The 21,127-nt window shown below is 41.3% G+C and overlaps 1 protein-coding gene across 1 annotated transcript in view; it reads right to left on the minus strand.

Moving 5' to 3' along the window:
* The window catches only part of ASXL3 (ASXL transcriptional regulator 3), a 129,947-nt gene extending 119,386 nt beyond the window's left edge, over nt 1-10,561 (minus strand). The window contains exon 1 of the mRNA XM_068671778.1: nt 9,983-10,561. Coding sequence (XP_068527879.1) covers nt 9,983-10,036 — 54 coding nt within the window. The 5' untranslated portion in view covers nt 10,037-10,561. The remainder of the gene's footprint in view (nt 1-9,982) is intronic.
* Between the last annotated feature and the right edge of the window lie 10,566 nt (nt 10,562-21,127).

Here is a 21,127-nt window from a genome sequence, read left to right on the forward strand (position 1 = left end):
ATGCCACTGGTGTGTGCTTAACAGACAGCAAATGTTTAATAATGCAATGCAACTTGACAGCACAGCATCCTGGAAGCAGGACAAAAGGAAGACAAACAACCTGTTTGACAGGCATTGCCAATTTAGCAGAATTGGCTACACAGACTTTTTTTTTCCTCTTGGAAAAAAAGAAAAAAAAAGTTTAAAACAGAGAGCTCAGTACAAAAACAATCCATGCAAATACAAGGTAGTCCCTTGTACCTTCAGGACGCTACACCCTGCCACTGGTCACCTTGAAACCAGTGACAAAAAGGTATTAACATATCTCCAGAAGTAACTTATTTGAAAATGTCTTCAACGGTGATTATGTCTTCAACAGAGCTTATTCCACAGCTACACAATGAGTCCTACAAAGTTGTCGTACTTGCATTTTAAAACAGAAGACGATTGATTGCAAAAATCTCCATTATGAATGAAATAGCTTATGAAACAGACTAGAATGCACTACTGACTGCTGCTGTTAAGTATGAACCTGCTGCAGCATTGCTATATCAAAACTGCTGAAAACATCCAGAGGCTTTAAGTACTAAAAACCCACAAAAAAAAGACAGAGGAAGTGACTGAGCACCATTAAATAAATACAGAATTCTCAATCTGAACAATAAAACCGGTGCTTTCTGTCTAGTCACTGTCAGGAAAATAAAAAAAAAAAAATAAAAAAAAGAGGTAAAGATACATTTGAACTCTAAATGACCTCCATTGGGTCTCTTCAGGATCACTTTTTTCTCCTAGTTCTCCCATTTTTAAGTCGGACATGAAATTCCACAAAAAGAGTAGATGCTGGCAAAGTCCAGAGAAGTCCTAGCTCAAAAAATGGGTAAAGAAAGTTACCAATTGATTTTGTTGATTTCACAAACCTAAAGCTAATTTTGGGCATCTGATTTAGTTTTAAGTCTGACCAGACAATGTGACCTTGAGGCCCTTTCCAAACTCACTTTCTTTGATTATCAGTTCTATGATTATCAAACTAATAGTTTAATTATGATGAACACCGAACTCCACAGAGGTTCTGTTTGGTCTTACCTGCCTAGAATTTCAAAACAAGAGAAAAGCCCAATGAAATGAAAATAGCTGATGTGATTGAAGAACGCCATAATTTTGAGATAGCTGCTAGAATCTCGGTCCAAAAGAAAGACAGCCAGCTATGGCCAGTGACTATTTACTCCCATTTACCTTGCTAGGTAGTACTGGCAGACATGGTGACATGCAGTACCACGCAGTACTGTATTCCTGGTACAGCAGTGCCAACAGACACCCCAGCAGCTGGTTGATAATTGGGAATTTTGAGACATAAAAAAAATCAACATTTATCCAGGAATAGACATCAATAGATCTACTGAAGCAACTGGGTGTGGAATTTATCCAGTTACAACTGATGGGACTAAAAGAAAAATAATAGAAACAAAGTTATCACTTACTGAAGGGCAATGTTAAGTGCTTAGGCAATACAATGATTGAGGCAGAGCCTATCATAAAAAAGGTTTGAATCATAAAACATGAGAAAAATATTGTATGGGACTTGAAGATTGCCTATGACTTACTAGATTTTGTAGACATATCAAAAGAAAACTCACCAACCACTACAGGATTTAGGTGTGTTCTCCAGGAAAGGGAGAAAAAGGCTCTTTTCCCTCTCTAGACATCAGGTTATACAAGGAACTGATCAGGATGACTGCTTTACCAAATTCATGGCTGTATCTATATTTGTCCAAGATCACAGCAAGAAACAAAGAAAATACCTTCAACAGTAATTTCACCGAATCACTCACTAGCCCTAGACACTTGTCTGTCAAGGAACACTTCTGAAGTTGTAGATAGCAACATTATCAAAACATGCAAGTGAAGCCATCCTCTACAGAACGGGATTTTCACCCACAGGATAAGGTCCAGCAGGATGGGGCTCTGGGCAACCTGGTCTAATGAAAGATGTCCCTTCCTATGGCAGGGAAGTTGGAACCAGGTGATCTTTAGAGGTCCCTTCTTACCCAAACCATTCTGTGACTCTGTGATAATGATCTCTACAAACAGTGAGGAGATACTCATCACCACTGACTCAGCTAGACCAATCCATGCATGTAGGAGGGCCAGTTTTAAAACTCAGTATAGAATTTCTGCCTTTTAAATAAATCATTTTCTGCTGCTCTACATCATGAACAATCAATTAGAAAATGTTCTGAAATACCTTCTACAGAGAGCTATAGCCCAGTCCTCTCAATGACTCAGTGAATGTCCCTGGTGCTTTGAGAGCACTGACTGAACTGTGCTTGTTGATGACAGCAAAAGTTGTCGAACAGAAACTACATTCAATTGAACTACACAGAACAGGTCTGCCTCAGAGAGCTGAGGTGCAGGGTGCCACATCAGATTCAGAACCTGCAGGTTAACAGCCAGACCCCATATATTAAAAACCTTACCTAAAAGTTCCAACAATACTGAGGGAAGCTACATGTGAGGCACCACAGAGACTTCATCCTGCTGAACTCAAGCTGTTAAAGCAAGCTGAAACTCTTACCATTCACAGGATGAAAACAGAAAACACAGGACTGTCCCCGCTTCCTGTTCCGATGCCACAAACACCAGAACTTGCTCAGGCCAGCCAGTGGTACTGCCCTAGATCCCTCCTACACTAATTGCAGTCCCCAACCCCTATCAGTGCACTTACACTGAAAGCAACCTAGGGAGAAGGCATGCACTGCCAGATGGCTTACTATCTATCTCCTGATACTCTTGGTGTCTGTGTTAAAGTACTATAGCCCTAAGTGGATATAACTGGGGACTGGGTGGCTTAAGGTACGGTACTTGGAGACACAGGTCATTCCTCTAAAGCTTAGCTTAGTTGCAGATAAGAAGGGAGGCACCTCTCCACTATGTTTACATTCTCAGTTTGTACATCTCCTCCCAAGGAAGTCCAACAAGAGGGAACTACCTCGCAGGACTTCACAAGGAAGGAGCTGCCTGAGAGGACTGACCATCAATGGTTTGGGTTTCTTTGTGTAGGGTGACTGCCACTCAAAGTTGGTAAAAAGCAGATGGGTCACCTATGGCCAATCTCTTGTCACTGAGCACCGTGGTGATTTGCTACCTGAACTAACAGGATGAGCACGCTGAACGAGGGTATGCTGCTTAGAGCAGGCTCTGCTCCCGGTTGTTCCTATGACTGCAGGGGAAACTGACCATTCCAGAATGACAACTAAGGTGGTTGATTCCATCTGCAAGTCTGTAAATTCCTCAAAGGAGGCTTTGGTCAGTTTCAACTAGAACCCATGGAAACACAATGAAATATTTTCTGCTAATCACACCTCCTTCTAGGTCCCGATAGCACACATAGTGGAAACAGAGACTATTATTTAGTTACTGCTAGTTACAAAGCATGCCAAGATTATCATCAGATAACCAGGAAAATGGAAATCATTTTGAAACTTGCAACATTTCAAAAACACCTTCTGCTCCAAAGCCAACAGCTAAAGTTTAGCAAATGACTCTCCAAGTGACTATAACCCCTAGTCACAGTATAAAGAACAAAGCAAACGCCATGGCAGGATGCAGAGTGAATTTGGCTTTTCGCCTTGAGGAGAGCATGCTACTTGATCCAGGCTAGGTTGCTGCAGTGACACAATTTGATCCAGGGAAGTGGTAAATTGGACTGGCAGATCCCAAGCACCCTAGCTGTGAATAGTAGATACCGCCTCGGGTGTGGTTACTGGAAACCATTTCATTGTGATTCGAAAGGTTTCAGGTGAAACTGATCAAAGCATGCAGCATCACAGGAAAATATTGGTTCTTCTCTACAAAGAAATATAAGCCAGGAATCATTCACTGTATCAGTAAGCATTAAATCATACCTTCAGGCACTGATAACACTATCTCGTTGTTGAACAATGCTCATATTTAGATTCCTGTAAGAGTTTTCTCCTATTTTACCCTGATTTGTAGACACATTGTAACTTTTCTCGGAACAAGTTCCATTCTCAGTTTGGGTTACTGCTTCCCAAAAGGTCTGTGATGCCAAGGATGAAAGGGCCATCTCAAGAGTTAGAATCTCTGTTCCTCTCAATCTGCCTTAGAAGAATGCAAAGGATGAGCTGAAACAGGAAATTTCTATTTTTTTGACCAATTTTTTAAGTAAAAATAAAATAAAAAGTACTAATTTCTGTAGTATTTTATACTAACCAAATGAAAAACGCAACCACAGAAGGTAAAAAAAGAAATGCAGGTTCAACCTTGTCTAACAAGTGCAAAAATTACTTTGAATAAAACAAATTGGAGGAAACCCTAGAGCAAACCAAAATAATACATAGTTCTTCAAAGCAGCATTGATTGTGGATCAAAGGGAAAGGCCATCAAAACTTCCCAAGCCACAATGTTTCTGCATGTCTGAAAAAGAATTAACTGAGAACAAACGTGGAAATAATAGTAGGTCTGTGCTAACCCAACAACAAAGAAATCCTTAATACTGAAAAACAAAGTCATGTCAAATCGCCTATTTTCAGAGATACATGAAGCTCCTTTTGCAATGCTTTAAAATTTATTTATAGTAACAAGAGTGAAGACTTCAGATAAAAGCCAAAGGCATTATTATCATCAATAGTCTAACTGCACAGAAGTTACTCTTCTATTTTTTTTGTTTGTTTGTTTCATTTGTGGTCTTCAAATATGAAGATGTAATGCAAAAATAGTTCCATACCACTGTATTTATTTCAACTACACTATCTTAGCAGAGCAGATGAAGCAACAATCAGCTTTTGGACAGCCAGCCCCAATAAACAGTAACATGCAAGCTAACAATTCCGTTGGGCTTTTGTTGCTTTTTCATGTTTTCTTTTTTTTTTTCCTTCAACATCTGTTTCCTTAATTAATTAGCATAATTTTCTTAAAGTTTACAGGAGCAACAGAACAACTTGTAATTAAGAGCTGGATCCTGTCAGGAGACTAGCGCAAGAAATACAAGAATTAAGGAATGAATATTAGTCACCCAACATTCACACATCAGAACCATGAGTGCTCTATAGCACCATAAAACACACATAACCATCAGTAACATAAGAAAACCTTTCTCTTCTCTAAATTTAGTTTTGAAAGAGAGCAAAAATACTGGAGAGGAGATGGGGCAGCCAACACATGAGTAACACAACAAATGCTGCTTTTCTCATCCTTGCTACTCTTCTCATTTTCTTCTGCTTTATTGTCAACTAGGGGTAGTAACTTAACTCAAGTGTGTTTCGAAACACCACTTACAGGAAAGAGAAGAGGGCAATAATAAAGATGAGCTGGCTATCCATTAAAAAAAAAAAAAAAAAAAAAAAACAACTTTAAAATGTTATCATAAAATGTTACTGTCACCTTTCACAGACATTCTGTGCTTCGTGCATATGCTGAGCACTGCATTCATGAGGTGAGCAGCCCGAACTCATTTTGTTAAGGCTTTTTCTGCCCTCTAGATCACAAAAACCAAAGGGTCTTGCCTTGCAGTCAAAATCAATGATACAAGTTGAATCGCTGCTGCCTGTTTAAGACTGCAAGCAGTTTCTATGTGGCACAGTATGCTTGGACATATTTTCTTCTCAGTAATTTTCATTTTGATATTTCTTACGCAGTATCTTATGGCATGAAATTGAGGCAGAATTCAATATTTCAGGATTTTGAGAACCACTTGAGAGTCCTAGTGAGCTTAAGAACAGCTGAAACTCACCAGATACAAGTTTTTATTTCCAAGTGAATGGGATCCTTATAAATTGAACTTCTCAAGTGCTTAGCCTTTCTGTTCAGTTTTTGCAAGAGCCACATATGACCAGAAAACAACAGCTTCATCACATTGGGATCAACAAGAAGACAGAGGAGAAACAAAATTTTCTTTTGTTCTTGTCAAGAGTTGTATCTTACTCTATCTGACACAAAAAGCAAAAAACTGGCATGGAGATAATGTCAAGGTTGTGCACAAACACTGCTGTAGTCTTCTAGGAGTACCTGAGAGCTGACATACCAGGTCTAGAAAGGTTTGCCCTTTGGCAGGTTGCAAAGACAGGTTGCAATTTTGTCCATAAAAATGTGTGTTGTATAAAATGGGTTCTGTAACATGAACTGTTAGAGGTATGCCACCATTCCACTGATCCTGCACATGCGTTCATTTCTCAGGAATGCTTGTAAGCTGGGTTATGCCTTGCCCTGAGATAAGCAGACTTGCGCGAGGAAAAAAAGCAGCGTGTCGCACACAGAAAGATTCAACTCTCTGCAGGAGACTTCTTCCACGAAACGCAAGTCCCAGTACAGGACATTCCAACAGCTCCTGTTTTACCGCCTATGTCACAAACATGGTATGTACAGCAAGAGCTGAATATAATGGGAGTCCTTTCCTGCTTCGGTTCGAAAAATTGAGGGAGTATCTTGAAAAAACACTGCATTGCAGGAACTTGAGTTTTCAAAGACCTTTTTAATCAAATACAAGAAATGGAAATGCAACACTGCCTGTCAGTGTGGAGCCGCACCACTTAGGCTTACACATTACAACGTATTTTAAGACTGTCATGTAATATATTTTTCTAAAGCACTTCTCTTTCTTTCATTGTGAACGTGGGAAATGGAGAGCTGTGTAATGATTTCAGGCTTGAGTCCAGTTTTTGTACTCCTTTTTATCCATGACAACTATTACATGGTGCATTATGAGTTTCAATATAGATTGAATAGAGACATGACCATATCCATTTCTTTCATAATTACTGTGAGAGAAATAGTAAGAGAGTGAATGAGGCAAAAGTGTAGCCACAGAAGGAAGATGATTTTACGACTAAGAAACAGGACTACTACCGAGACACTGTTGGTACTATAACTGCCTCTCCCACAGATTTCCTGTACAGCTTTGAGTAAGGTACTTAATCTTTCCGTGCCTCAACTCTGCATGGGTAAAGCAGAGGTCAAAATACTTAACTTCATAGGCATGTTGTAGGTATAGAAACATTTGTGTTTGGGAAGCTACTGGGCGTTGCTAATAATAGCTACATATGTGACTGAAACATAGGAGAAAAATGTATCTTAGCACAGACTTTGAGAGGTCTACAGAAAATACAGCACCTCACAGCAAACAAAGAAAATTAAAAAATAAGCAGGTCTAGTGGGCAGGCTAGAACTACTCGGAAAACTAGCATACAAGTACATCATTCAAAGTCCACATTGTAACAGATGCACATGCACAACAGAGTGAAAAAGCAACATTACCTATCTTCTTTTATACCTTTTGAGCAGTTCACCTTGAAAGCCCAATACTGATGTAACATAAGGGCTTTTGTGGAAAATTTAACACAAAAATTTCCATATGTTTGCTGTGTGAATTAATTCAACCTCTTGTTTCTAAAAATAATTCAGTACTATACAATTTTACAGCATATTGATCTAGGTAACTCATGAGTCGTTTTTCATGAGTGCGTATCAATCACTTCATTGTTTACTTGTCGTTGGAAAGAAATTGATTTAATCAAACCTTGCAGTAATACATTATTGATGCATCCCAAGAAAACGAAGTCATAATGAACCATCAGGGTCCTAACATAAAACACTGTAAGGACTGGCAATTTCGGCTTCGATCTTTCACTGTGATTTGCAAACATATGCCACTATGTTAATAAAGCTCTGTACAAGACTGGCTGCTCTGCACCGTACTATGCGTCATTCACATAACAGACTTGGGACAAGTTCTCTGTAACACAGCAGACCCCAGGGAGACTAGACAAAACCACACTGTGGACCTTGTGCATCTCCACCACTTATATACAGCGATGTATCATTTTTACGGGATTTTTGCAAATCATGACCCTTCTGGGGGGAGCACTAGGTGGTATGACATCACGAAAATGAGAGACTTCGCCTTTCTCCTCAGCACTGGCTCAGCCTTTGTTCTCCAGGGGCTCTTAAACTTTCCACATATTGGACCACATGGGAATAGTAATTTTAATAAATACACATTAAAATTCTTTTATGTACATTCGTCAAACAAAAGACAGCTTACAGTGGCATCTGCTGCAGTCACTTGGAAGAGGGAAGCTAGGAAAGCAGTTGATGGATTTTATAGACTTTTGAACACATTCTGATAGTTTAAAGCTTTAAGAAACAAGCACTGTAGTAACACGCCCTGCCACCGTTATTTTGTCAAAGATGAGTGTTTTACTGCAGATAAACTTTTGTTACAATTACGAGAAATGGGAGAAGACAGTGGTGACGCTGTATCAGAACATCTTCACTAAAGCTGAGTTATTAGAAAATTCTGTAGGACGTACAACGAACCGTATCAGAATCTAGCACTGCCCAACTGTATGAGAATACCGAGGTACAGCTTACAGAGACATCTATAGGTAGTGCCTGTCTAATACCTCATAATTATTTACATGAGAGAGCAAGGCTGAACTTCTACGTAGGAATTCACATACAGCAAGGTGAGAAACATTTTTACAAGAGATGTCTAGTTGTGAAGTACAACACTAATAAGATATCAAAACACATTACCAGGAACAGATGCACCATTATCACAGACACTTTACTTAAGCAATTAAGTCCGTATTCGAGACAGATAACATATAAAGTTCAAGTAGATACAAAAAGCAAAAAGGCAATATAGCCAGTAGCCCTAGCTTTCTGATCTTTCCGTGCACCCAGTTGAAGCTGAGCCAGACGCAAGTTTGCAGGAGACACACACAGAAACGTGCACAACCACACATGCTGTACTGTGCATAGACTATTTGTTGTAAAATTCCTAGAACGAAGCGAACTCACACACACTCTGAAACCGAAAAACAACATAAACAATGTGGGCTATTACACTGAGCAAACAATAATACGGAATCATGAAAACAGATACAGTAGGGAAAAGGAGACTGCTTCCTAATGAAGTGGGAATAGACTAGGTCTCCAGAGCCACAGAGCCTTCAGAGAAGCGGGTCTGATTGCCCTGAATATTTCCCTGCTCAGCCGGGAAAGTAGAGAGGGTGAAGAGAAATCCCAGTAAGAGTTCTCTCTAATGTCCTTGCCCCTCACCCCAGTCCTCCTGTCCGCGCTAACGGGACGAAAAGGCAATTCCCGGATATTTCACTTTTCTCCGCACTTTAACGGAGGGATTTTCTTGGGATATCTGACGCATGAACTCACCGAGACAGAAACAATCCCTGGATATTTACCCCCACACACGCGTGCGCGCGCAAGAGGAGAAAAGCGCAGGCATTTCCTCACACACACGCACTGGAGACGGGCCGCAGCTCTTCCTCCTCCTCCTCCTCTCGGGCCGGGGACGGGAGGAGGACAGCGGGCTGCTCACACCTCACGCGTGTCCGCTGCATGGGCATCGCGGGCGGCGGCAGCCCCTCGACACCACGGCCCCACAGCGCCTCAGCCTCACGCTTCGTGCGGGGCTGCCTGGCCTCGCACGTCACCCCACGCCCTCACACGTGCCCTCACACACACAGACGTGCCCTCACACACCCAGATGTGCCCTCACACGTAACCCCACACCCTCACACACTCACACGTGCCCTCACACACCCAGACGTGCCCTCACACGTAACTCCATGCCCTTACACACCCACATATGCCCTCACGCTCACAGACACTCCCTCACACACGCGCGCGCTCCCCGTCCCGCCCTTGCACGCTCCCTCACACTCACGGACTCGCTCCCCGGCCCTCCTTGGCACACTCCCCTCACACACACACACACTCCCCTCACACACTCGCCTCACACACACACACTTCCCTCACACACTCGCCTCACACACACACACCACACACTCCTCCCCCCCCCCCCCCCTTACACACTCGCGCCCTCTCGCGCTCCCTCTCCCCAACGGCCGGCAACAAAGCGGCGGGCAGCGCGCGGGGCGGGACGCGCACACGGGCACACGCAGGCTCACACTCACTCACACTCACTCACACATTCACACTCACACAACGCTGCCGCGGCACCTACCAGGCGGGCAGCCTCGGCCCAGGTGCGGTCCTTCTTCTTCCTCTTGTCTTTCATGTTTGCATCTCATTGAGGTGGTTCTGAGGGGAGGGGAGGGGAGGGGGGGGGGAGGGCGGGCCGGGGAGGGGTGTGAGTGTGTGCGGTGTGTGTGTGAGTGTGTGCGTGTGCCGGGGGGGCCCGCAGGGGTTCCGCACGGACAATGATACGGTGACACCGAGCGCCGGAGCCCCCGGGGCGGGAGGGGCGGGGGCGGAGGAGGCGGGGGCGGAGGACGGAGGGAGGGAGGGGGGGGGGAGGTTGAGGAGAGGAGGGGAGGGAGGGGAGGTTGGGGGGGGGGGGGGAGCCGGGCGGGTTCGGCTCCGTTCGGCTCCGCTCGGGTGCGCTCGGCCCCGCTCGGCCCCGGCGGGCTCCCCGCGGCGGCGCTCAGCTGACAGCCCGCGGGGCGCCCCGCCACGCTCACAACAATGCGCTGTGACGTCACGGCGGGCAACGGCGCCCGCACCAAACATCCCCCCCCCCCCCTCACCCCCCCTCCCCTCCATACACACCCCCCCCTCCCCTCCCCTCCCCTCCCGCTCCCGAGCAGCGCGCCCGCCGCCAAGCCTCGCGAGAGCCGCTGCCGAGGACTACAACTCCCGTGGTGCCCCGCGGCGGGCGGGGCGGCTCCCTGGGGACAGCAGGGGTCGGGGCGGGTGCCCGGCGGCGCCCCCGGGTCCTAGCGCCCGCCCGCGGTGCCCCCCTGTCCCGCAGGCGGCCCCCTCCCTCCCCCTGCCGTTGGCTCCTACCTGGAGGGGGCCCGTGGGGAGCGGGGCGGAGGCGCCGCGTCCCCCTGCGGACAAAGGCGGCCGCGGGGCTCGGTCCATGGGGCGGCCGGGGGACGGGTGTGTGTGTCCGTGCCCTCCGCCGGGCGGCGTGGGGCGGAGGTGCCCGGCAAAGGGGGGGAGGCTGCGGATTCAGTCGGTGCCCCTTCCTCAGCCACAGGATATGGCGGGGGGGGGGGGGGGGGGGGGGGGGGGGTGCTTTCTCCCCGATCTCTCCTCCCCTCCCCCGAATAGTGAAGTATTTTTGGAATACTACCGAGTTTTATTTATTTATTTATTTATTTATTTTCAGGCTGAAACGAGTTGGGAATGACTGGGGCTTTGTCCAGTGCCTCCTTCGTCCCTCCCCAGCCGCGTGCCCTCTTGGTTTCCCTAACGTCAAAACTCGCACGGCTCACTGGAGAAATAATAAAAAAATAATAATAATAATTAAAAATATCAGTCCCAACTAGCGCAATGTTCACAGAATCACAGAATTTCTAGGCTGGAAGAGACCTCAAGATCATCGAGTCCAACCTCTGACCTACCGCTAACAGTCCCCACTAGACCATATCCCTAAGCTCTACATCTAAATGTCTTTTTAAGGCTGTTTTATTTAGAAAAGGACAGGGGACAGCCCTAGAGGAAGCCAAAGTGGCTCCCTGATGGTGCTCCCTCAAAAAGCACTCAGGTGGTGGTGTGCAGGGTTCCAGCTGTTGACACATTCCCCTCATCCCCCTCATCTTTATATTGGAAATGGTACGTGGAAGGTAATTCCTCACTGTGATGCCTCTCCAGATTTCATATTTCATTTTCACACTCAAAACCATTAACAAAACAAACTCTATTAAAGCACTTTCTTCTGAATTTTGGGTTGACTCCACACTGTGTTTACTCCACAGTTGACCAGGGTATTCTATGTTGCCTCAGAAATGTTCTTGAGAAAAATGGTGTCGGAACTGGGAATTTTCAGGTTCAACAGAGCTAGGTAATGTGTAACAGCTATTAAAATCATCCAGTTGTAGAAACAGCTACATATTCCTTAACTTTGATATTTACTGAATATTTCATGTCACCTTAGAAACAGCTAGAAAGGAAATGCTCGCTATTAGGATAACTTCATTGTCTACGCTTTGTTTCATTGACTTTGCTTTCTACCTTTTATGTCTCTGTCCTACTTTTCTTCTTTCTTTTATATTTCCTTCCCTTCAGTAACTTCCTACTCCTTTATGATGACAAAAAGGAATCATTCACATCTCACCCCCATTCTAAAGACTAAATCTTTAGTTATTAACAACTTCCTTACAGCTGCCTTTGAAATGCCCTGATTGTTTTCAGCGTTGAAACTGCATTAAAACTAAAAATGCATAAGGAAGTTTATCAGTCTTTCTCATCGTAAGAGGCTGTTTTCAGACTAAAATAAGTGTTTGCATTAGATTTCTGTCCGTTCACAATTAGATGACAATCTGGTTGCTTTTCAAGTTGCGACACATCCCTAACATGAACTGAGCGTCCATTACTCTGTCAAGCTGGAGGGCCTTGGTCCTGACACATTGGTGTTGGACAGAGGAGGACACTCCTTAAGTAAAGAGAAATTCAGGGATCCTCTATTTTTTATTTTTTTTTAATTTGTGTGTTTGTGTGTTTAGTGGTGGTGGTTTGATTGGTTTGTACTATTTCCTGTTGCAGTCAGGATCACACTTTCATCTGGTATTTCTGCAGACATGTGGAATGGTCTTTACAGTATTGCATCCTTTATACTTTACATTCAGCTACTGAAGAAATTGGACCAGTTTTTGTACTGCAATTGAATTCATCTGCTTAATTCCTACAAAGTTTGGGTGCTCTTAAGTTCCTCCTGTTGTTCAAATACAAATAATTGGAAATCATATACTATGTGTCCCTGACCTTGCTGGAGAAAGAAAGCCATTTATGCTGTTTACTGTATCAGAGCAGAGAGCTGGTGTGCATTCTGCATGCTTTCCCTCGTGATAAAAAATGAAATGAATTCATGCTGCTGCGATGTCTGCAATAAATGTAGCTGAATCCTATAAACACTGCCAGAGTACCTAGAAACCAAGGGAATCAACAGCATGGTACACGGCTGCTTTAAGGGAGTTGAAAATCACATGTAAGTCTTGAAGCACAGCGGAAAAGGGTCAAATGTAGCTTATGGAAGAAAGCATTTCCTATTGATTATAGACAGCATTTACTGCATGAATTGGACCTGACACTACAATAGATTGTAACCATTGCTACTCTAACTGAATTGACAATAGCAAAATTGAGAATGAGAAGTGGTGAACTACATTCAAACTGCAACTGCTGGAGCTACGGCTAAAAGCTCAGCATGTGTAACACACGTCTCAGAGCCATGATCTCGGGGAAGTGTGTCCACGTATGTGCGTGTGTTTGAGATGCATGCACAAATGCAACTCTATGCAAATACTGCAGAAAGACGTTATATTAAAATCCATCACGAAATTATAGCTAAGCAGTATTTATGTGAAGTTACAGTGCTAGATGTTACTGTGTTGAGTGTGCGGATAAAAGCAGTTTTTTATTATGGATGCATTTGTGTCCAGTTACCTTTTCTTCTCGCAGAATAATGTCCACAGGCTGCTACAATAACGTTGGACACCAGCTTCTGAGTTTCAGTGCTCAGTGAATGAATTTCCCTGCAATGCTATAGAAGCTCAACACTTGACATATCTAGTGAAGCTACCTGAAGAACAACATTGTTCTTCTTGTTCCCTGCATAGAAAAATGACTTTTGATACATATCGCTGAATTCTTTATTGTGTACAGTAATATTCTTGCCAAGCAGAAATCTGTAAACTGCAGTAAATACGCAAATACATATTGGGTACAGTGCTTCAGTACAATCAAACATTGCCGCAATACAAATTCCAGTTTCAGCTGTTACAAAAGAAATAGTATCAACTATTACATGGAAATACCAGATGTGCAGAAGGGTTTATTCACAGCATGAAAATTCAATCTAATGTGCCACTATTACAATGGAAATTATATTCTCTACAATTGAATGAGAGATGCTGAGTCACAAGATAATTAAAAAAATAGCCTGGAATGATACTAATGAAGACACTGCATTTTCTGAATTAATTTCAGCACAGTGGTAACAAAAAGCAAACTCGAGTATTTAGTCTTGTGTGGACTCAAGGAAGCCAAAAAAAAGTCATTGTGATTGACAGTTATCTATTTACAGATACTGACACAGTATTTGCAGAGTATGTTTTCTACTCTTGATTTAAAGAATGCATATTACCAAGCATTCAGAATGCATGAGTTTCACAGCATTTACTTAATGCACTTTTCTCTTTTATTCATATGCTGTACAGAATTGAATCAACATCCAGAGCTTTTCAAATATGTTCGTAATTCTTAATAACAAGCTTGGAATCTAGTATTATCTGGATAATGTTGCTGTATTTGGAAAGACTCCTGAAGCTCATGAAAAAAAAAGAAAAAAAAAAAACAAACCCTACAGGCTGTACTTCAACATGTCAATACAGGAGGGCTGAAGTTGAATTTTGCTAAATACTAAATTGGGTGCACAGAGTAGTCTTTTCTTGGGCACACCATCTCTCCATTGGGACTGAAAGAGGTCACAGAACACATAGGAGGGCTCACCTTTCTCTGGGGAAAAAGAAAAAAAAAAAAAAAAACACACAAAAAAACATATTTTTCAGGTCTAAAATCAAGATATACATTGTCTATTACTAATGACACAACGGTTGTAGAACCATTGTTGGTTGGAGAACTCCTACTACTAAGAACAGTAAATTGTAAAACCTAAAATTTAACTGGGACAAATATTGTCAGAGCTAATTTTCTGCCAGTGAAAGCTTTGACTGTATAGAGCCAGTAGTTAGACTGCTCACTTCAGTGTTCACCACAATTGTCATTACTTTTGTCTCAGGCCAGAAACGGCCAACTGCTATGAGGGGAGGGCAATCTCTTTTATCTCATAGCCCCCAAGAGTTCAGATAAAGGCTTAGGTTCATTTCTGTGGCATTGGAGCTGATCTAATAAACCCAACTGTTGCTAACTGGAGGTTGGCTTTACCATCCCAGCAGGTGCCTGGTGGTACCCCAGTGTGGACAGCCCATCAAGCTGTCACCTTCAAATTGAACTGCCTTCCAAGCAGCACATCCCTGGGACACACTGGCCAACACTTTTTCACACTATGAATATGAGATTGCTTTTACCCAGATGCATGGAAACAACTTCTACGAGAAGTCCGTTGTATGTGAACCAGGAACAATTTACAAGGTATCATAAAAGTGATAGAAAGAAAACATTTATTTGTGCATCCACTACAGAAAGGAAGAGAACTTGCCTCTGAGGCATCACACTCAAAGTGCGTCCAGATCACACCTCCCTGGCAGTTCTGCTAATGGCAGAAAGACTCAGAGGAGCAGGAACCGTCTGCAGATGGCTAGCAAGATTGCTTTCATTTTTATATAGCCAAATCAAAAACACAGCAGATGATAGTTTATCTCATCTGCTCTTTTTCAGATGCTTATCTAGTTGATTATATAGAAGTTGTTGCATGGATTATAAATATGACTGCTGCAATTACAGGAGAAGAATTTAAAGCTGTTATCTTGAAGTGTATGATTTAACAGAAATTACATATCTTCCTATCTAGGAGGTGATCCAGGAATCCTGAATGCATGGATGCTATTCTAATACCATGTTTTAGCCTACAGAATGAACTTCATGCACAGGACAGATAGGTAATAAAATGTCACATCAAGTTATTTGGAATTTTAAGGAATTATAAAGGTGTACCAGAGAAATTACAAGCAAAACTTATACATTGTGCTCATGACAAGTCTCAGGGGATTGTCAGAACAAATCAAAAATGACAGGACAAATATTCATGGCCAGAATGATACGAAGGACTGCAGTGTCCTTAAAATTACTCACCAAAATGAAGGCAAGTGACTCATGCCACTACTACCATACCACTACAACCTACTCTTTACTTTTTTTTTTTTTCTCCTTGAACAAATAACATCAGAGTCCATTTGGGCAGGTACTCTGGCTGCCTAGCTATCTGTCTGTGATAGACAACATCGTAAAGTGACCAAACACAGCATTTATATTGTGTGACATCTGCTGCTATAATCACTTTCTTTTCTGTTTTCAGCCAAGAACAAAAGCTGTAAGAATTAGTACCATTTACCTTCTTACAATGTGGAATTTTTCCAACAAGGAATATATAAAAGACTGACATTAAGTTACCTTAAAGCCAATGAAGAACTAGAACATTCAGTAAAATTTTGGAAGTCTTCATAGCTAACCTGGAAGGAAAAGCTTGGGATACCTTCTCAAAGAACTAATTACAAATTTAGAAGTAACATACTGTGTAATCACTGAAATTGCTTCCTAAACTAATGCCTGGAGAGCTACACATACTGAGTTAAACGTTGCTAGGTTGAAGATCCTAAACCCGACATAATAGCACAATCAGAGACAAAACAAGGAGTCCAACAGAAAGAAAAGTAGTAAAGTTTTCATTGTTGTACTATGGATCTGCAAGTCAGATTTGTCTTTGTAAGTGCAAAACCCTGGCAACCTATGAAAAGGGGAGTCAGTTTATGTCGTCTCAAGATGGCTGGGAGAAAAAGACTACATCTATAAGCTATCTTTTGGATAAGTACATACCTGCTTGCACCTGCTTGCCAAGGGCAACATAGAAATACTTTGAATTGTTTCCTTGTAAATGGTTTTTACCTTCTCTACATAACAAAGCAAATGACACCAGATAGTCTGGTCAGTCTTCTGCTAGTTGCAAATGAGTATCTGCACACATCAGAAACTTTCAGATAACAAAAAATAGCACAAATATAAAATGTTAGTTTATTAATGACACTAATTACTCAAAAAGGAGAGAAATATGGTGATGCAGTATTGGTGATAAACAGCAGAGTGCATTTGTCAAATGCACCAGTGTGGGAAATAAAAAAGAAAAAAAAAAAAAAAGTCTGGGAACACCCCTGTGTTAGTCCAGATTCTTGATGAATATATGGTGGGGTGGTTTTCTTCCCTTTGTTGCTCCTTTATGGAAACACACTTTGGCTCTACCACAAAATATATGATATTTTGACATAGGACAATATGCAGTTCTGGTTTAGGTGTATTATCATAGAATCATTAAGGTTGAAAAAGACGTCCAAGATCATCTAGACCAATCATCCCCCCACCACCCATATCACCCAGGTCCCCAAGCACAATGTCTAACCTTCCCTTAAACACCCCCAAGGATGGTGATTCCACCACTTCCCTGAGCAATGTGTTCCAATGTCTGACTAATCTTTCTGAGAAGAAATGTCTCCTAATTTTCAACCTAAACCTCCCCTGGTGCAACTTGAGGCCATTCCCTCTGGTCCTGTTACTAGTCACTTGTGAGAAGAGGCTGACCCCCAGCTCCCCACACCTTCCTTTCAGGTAGTTGTAGAGAGAAATTATATAGAGTATTCAGAAAATATATAATATTTTGCCATTTGAGTTGTACTGAGCGCAGGAACAGTGAACATTTTTTCTTTTGAATTTAGCAGATTATTCTACGTTGATTGCAAGAGCCCCTGCTCAGGCAAATACTTGCAGAATTAGTGTTCTTTTACATAATCACTTTTATTAGCTATTTAAATCTAAAAAAAAAAATAAAAGCCAAGTGAAAGCTGAATAAAATAGTCCTTAAAATGACAACTTTTTTATTAACAGTAAATCTATGTGTTGTTACTTGGGGCAGGGACTGATCTTTGGCAGTATGTTTGCAGTGCAGCTACCACATCAAACTGTGGTCTGTAGGCATCCCAACAATAACAACATGTATATTTAAGATAAAATTACACACATTTGCCTTATGTATATTGGACTTTAAAAACTGTTAAATAATATGTTACAAAATTATATCACACTAGAAACCAGGAGCCTTAATTAAAAACAGGCTAGTCAGAACAATGAGGTTAAAAATCTTAATGTCAGAGTATTTGGTGTTGGATTTCTTCAGTCTTCCTTCTGTTTTGGGTTGTTTTGTTGCTGTTGCTGTTTTGTTTTTGTTTTGCTTTTGTCCTCATCTACTCTCTGATCTGTCTCTCAGATAAACTTCTGCCCACAGAAGGATATCCTAAATTCTATTACAGTGAGCCTTCCATTTTCTATAGTCCAGCCCTCCCATGACAGATCACTTATACTCAGACCTTTAAGAAATAAAGAAAATTAATATTTTAGATCACCTTTTACCTTCTGTAAGAATTTCCCATTATAGGTAAGAATTAAATCTTTCATTACATATATACAGTTCACAGTGCTTATTACAGGCTGCAAAAACAAATTAAAACATATTGTAATATTTAACATGGGACATGTCACAGTGCAGCTGGCATGTCCAACAATATTTCTAATGATATTTCAAAGTTTAAAGCAAGCTGAAGTATAAATCCCTTACTATTCCTAGACCTAAACATTCTTCAATTTAAAACGTGTTCATGAAGTTCATGAGACTAACCATGTTCAGGAAATGCTTAAACCATTAGTAGAACTAGGCTTCCAGCATGGCACAAGGTGGTACGGGCATTGGAAAATATTTGGCTGGATTGCCAAGGGCACGTGGAGGAGATGCATGCCTGTGATGTCTGGATCTGCTTTTTCTTTATAAGCTATTAAAAAATGGAAAGAGAGTGTAGCACTTTTCTAGCATGCCTTGTAGATCTTGTAGTGAGATATGGGGATAATTAATAGAGATTTATTTTTGATTTTTTCAATCTCCATATATTTTTTAAAGCATCCTTTAAAAAATGTAAATTTATAAATTTAATCTTGGCTTAAGAAAGTTATTTTTAGATAAACATTTAAGAATTGGACACACCTTCGGATGATTTCATATGTTCCTCTAGAAGAATAGCCATGTATGGATGTTCACTCTCAGAACTGCAACTTACCTACATAACTGCATTGGGTTTTATATGGCCATTGTGAAGTTTATGGATTGGAAACACCCCCACTAAATTATGACAATTTAGTGAAAGGCTAATTTGGAAAATTTAAGGATTTGCATGGCAGATGACTCCTCTTTTTAGAGCCTGAGGTTAGGGCAGGGACAGGAAGTAAAGGTTACAAGGCAGATTATAAGTGTGCAATTTGTAATAAAGGTTTGTGGACTGTGAGCTTTTTAGATCACTATATATAGATGGTTTTTAGGTTATATTCAACAATTATGGGGGGGGGGGGAAGCCTGTAAGGAAGTTATTTTGGGAAATGAAAGAATCTAAAACACGTTATTAACGTGAGAATATCACTTCTGATCAACTGCTTTTATAGCTGACCAATTTGGTTCACTCAATTTGCATTTAAGAGAGTTATCTATATATTATCTGTATATTATCATAGTTTTCTGCATTCATTCTGCTAGAATTTATGACATGGGAAAGAAAAAAGTTAGGCACAAATACTGAAAACGGTTGCAAAAAATAATATGCTGCATGCACAACATGCCTTTATCAAGGCTAACCATCTATGTACATATGGGAGAAGTAAAGGGAAATGAGACTTCTTACACAAAAAGGAGCAAATGCCTTTCTCAATTTGATTTAAAATATCTAAACTGGCTATTTATCAAAAACAAGGTAACTGGTACAAGGAGGGCATTATAAGCATTTTTTTTTTTTCTGAGCCTTAGACAATGTTCCATGTTAATAAGCACTAAGGAAAAAAAAAAAGTCATTTATACCAAACCATACATAAGGATATTTCAGATAGATAAATCTGTTACAGATCAGCAGCAAAAGGCACCCTGTAAAACTTCCTTAAACAAAACACTGCATATGCTGCCTAAAGTCTTAGACAGAAGTTTGCCATTGAGCAAGGGACCAGCTCACAACCTATACATCATTTACATGGCATGCAGCATAGCAGTATACGTTAGCTATTGTGCAATAGAATATGCTATAGCAAAAATACAAAGATGTGCTTTTAATCTACCACCTGATAGAGATTACTGCTCTTGTGCAGATGATCCAGCACTCCCTGAGCAGTCCAAGCATATACACTGCAGCTGCATCCAGTCCCAGGTGCGTGCAGCCTGTGATTAAAAGTGTCCTTGTGATTTCAAAGAAAAACTGTTCATTTAAAGTTTTCCAAATGAGGAGCAGACTAAGGTTACTAACAAGTATGTGATGTCGTCCCTTTAATTAAATAACTCTTTTTAAGACAAGTTCTGTAAACATTTGCATGGAGGATTCATTTTATGCATTCATGAGGTGATCACGAGAAAAATTTCTCATGCTTGCAGGCCAAAAAAGGCCAAGATGCCTGAATTAGACTCACGAAGAAAAATACATTTATCCAAGGACACAACCCCCAAAGCTGTTTAAGATTTTCCCTGTCTGGAAATGCTTGAAGTCCCTGGGAGCCTGCCCATTCTGCCACCAGTTCCGTGTGTGCTTGCTACTACACAGCTTCTGTGCGTGCCTTCCTTGAGTGTTCTTGCAGGGTGCCTAAAACTACCTTAAGGATAATAGAGTACAATGAGACCCCAGGTTGTGTTTAGTATTTATATCTACATTAATACAGTGAAAGAAAATGGTCTACCTGTAATTGAATCCTTTAACAAATGCCTAGTACTCCATCTCTGCTTCTGAAAAAATAGGAAGGCATTGTTTTATTTCCTTATGTTGTAGTTATACTTTGAAAAGAGTCAGTAAGCTAGCTAGAATACACAGCTTTTCTTTGATTAGATCAAGTTTCACTTAAAATTACTCTAGCTTTACTCTTGTGGTTACCCATATGTTATTAAAGCATTTTTTCTTTTGGCATTTCCTTTGTGGGGAAGAGATTGGAACAAGAGTTTCAAGTTCCAGAGTAAATGGAGGATGGTTATTCTGGTCTAAACAAGAAAAACTGTGGTTGCTGTAGTCAGGATTGCAAACCAGCTTTGGTTTAAAAAATAAATAAATAAATAAAAATCACATGTCAAATCCCACTAGGCACGGAAGGATAGCATTCATATTGAGATACTGCACCATCACAGGAATCCAATGCTCAGATCCTGGCTCTGAGCCCTCTTTGAACCCCTGGCAGTCTGATATATATATATATTTTCACTAGCACAGTTCTCCAGACTACAGATATTAATATTTCATTTCTTCCTCCGTTTGTCTTCCTTGCTTATTCAAATTGAAAGCTTGTCAGAACAGGGACTGAAAATCTCTTGGTATGTATACATCATGAAATAAAGTGGAAACCTGATCTAGGTTTGGTCTCTCAGGCTATCACATGAAAGAATTTATATATATATTTGTATATATATTAAAAT

This window comes from Anas acuta, chromosome 2 (assembly GCF_963932015.1).
Source record: "Anas acuta chromosome 2, bAnaAcu1.1, whole genome shotgun sequence".
Lineage (NCBI taxonomy): Eukaryota > Metazoa > Chordata > Aves > Anseriformes > Anatidae > Anas > Anas acuta.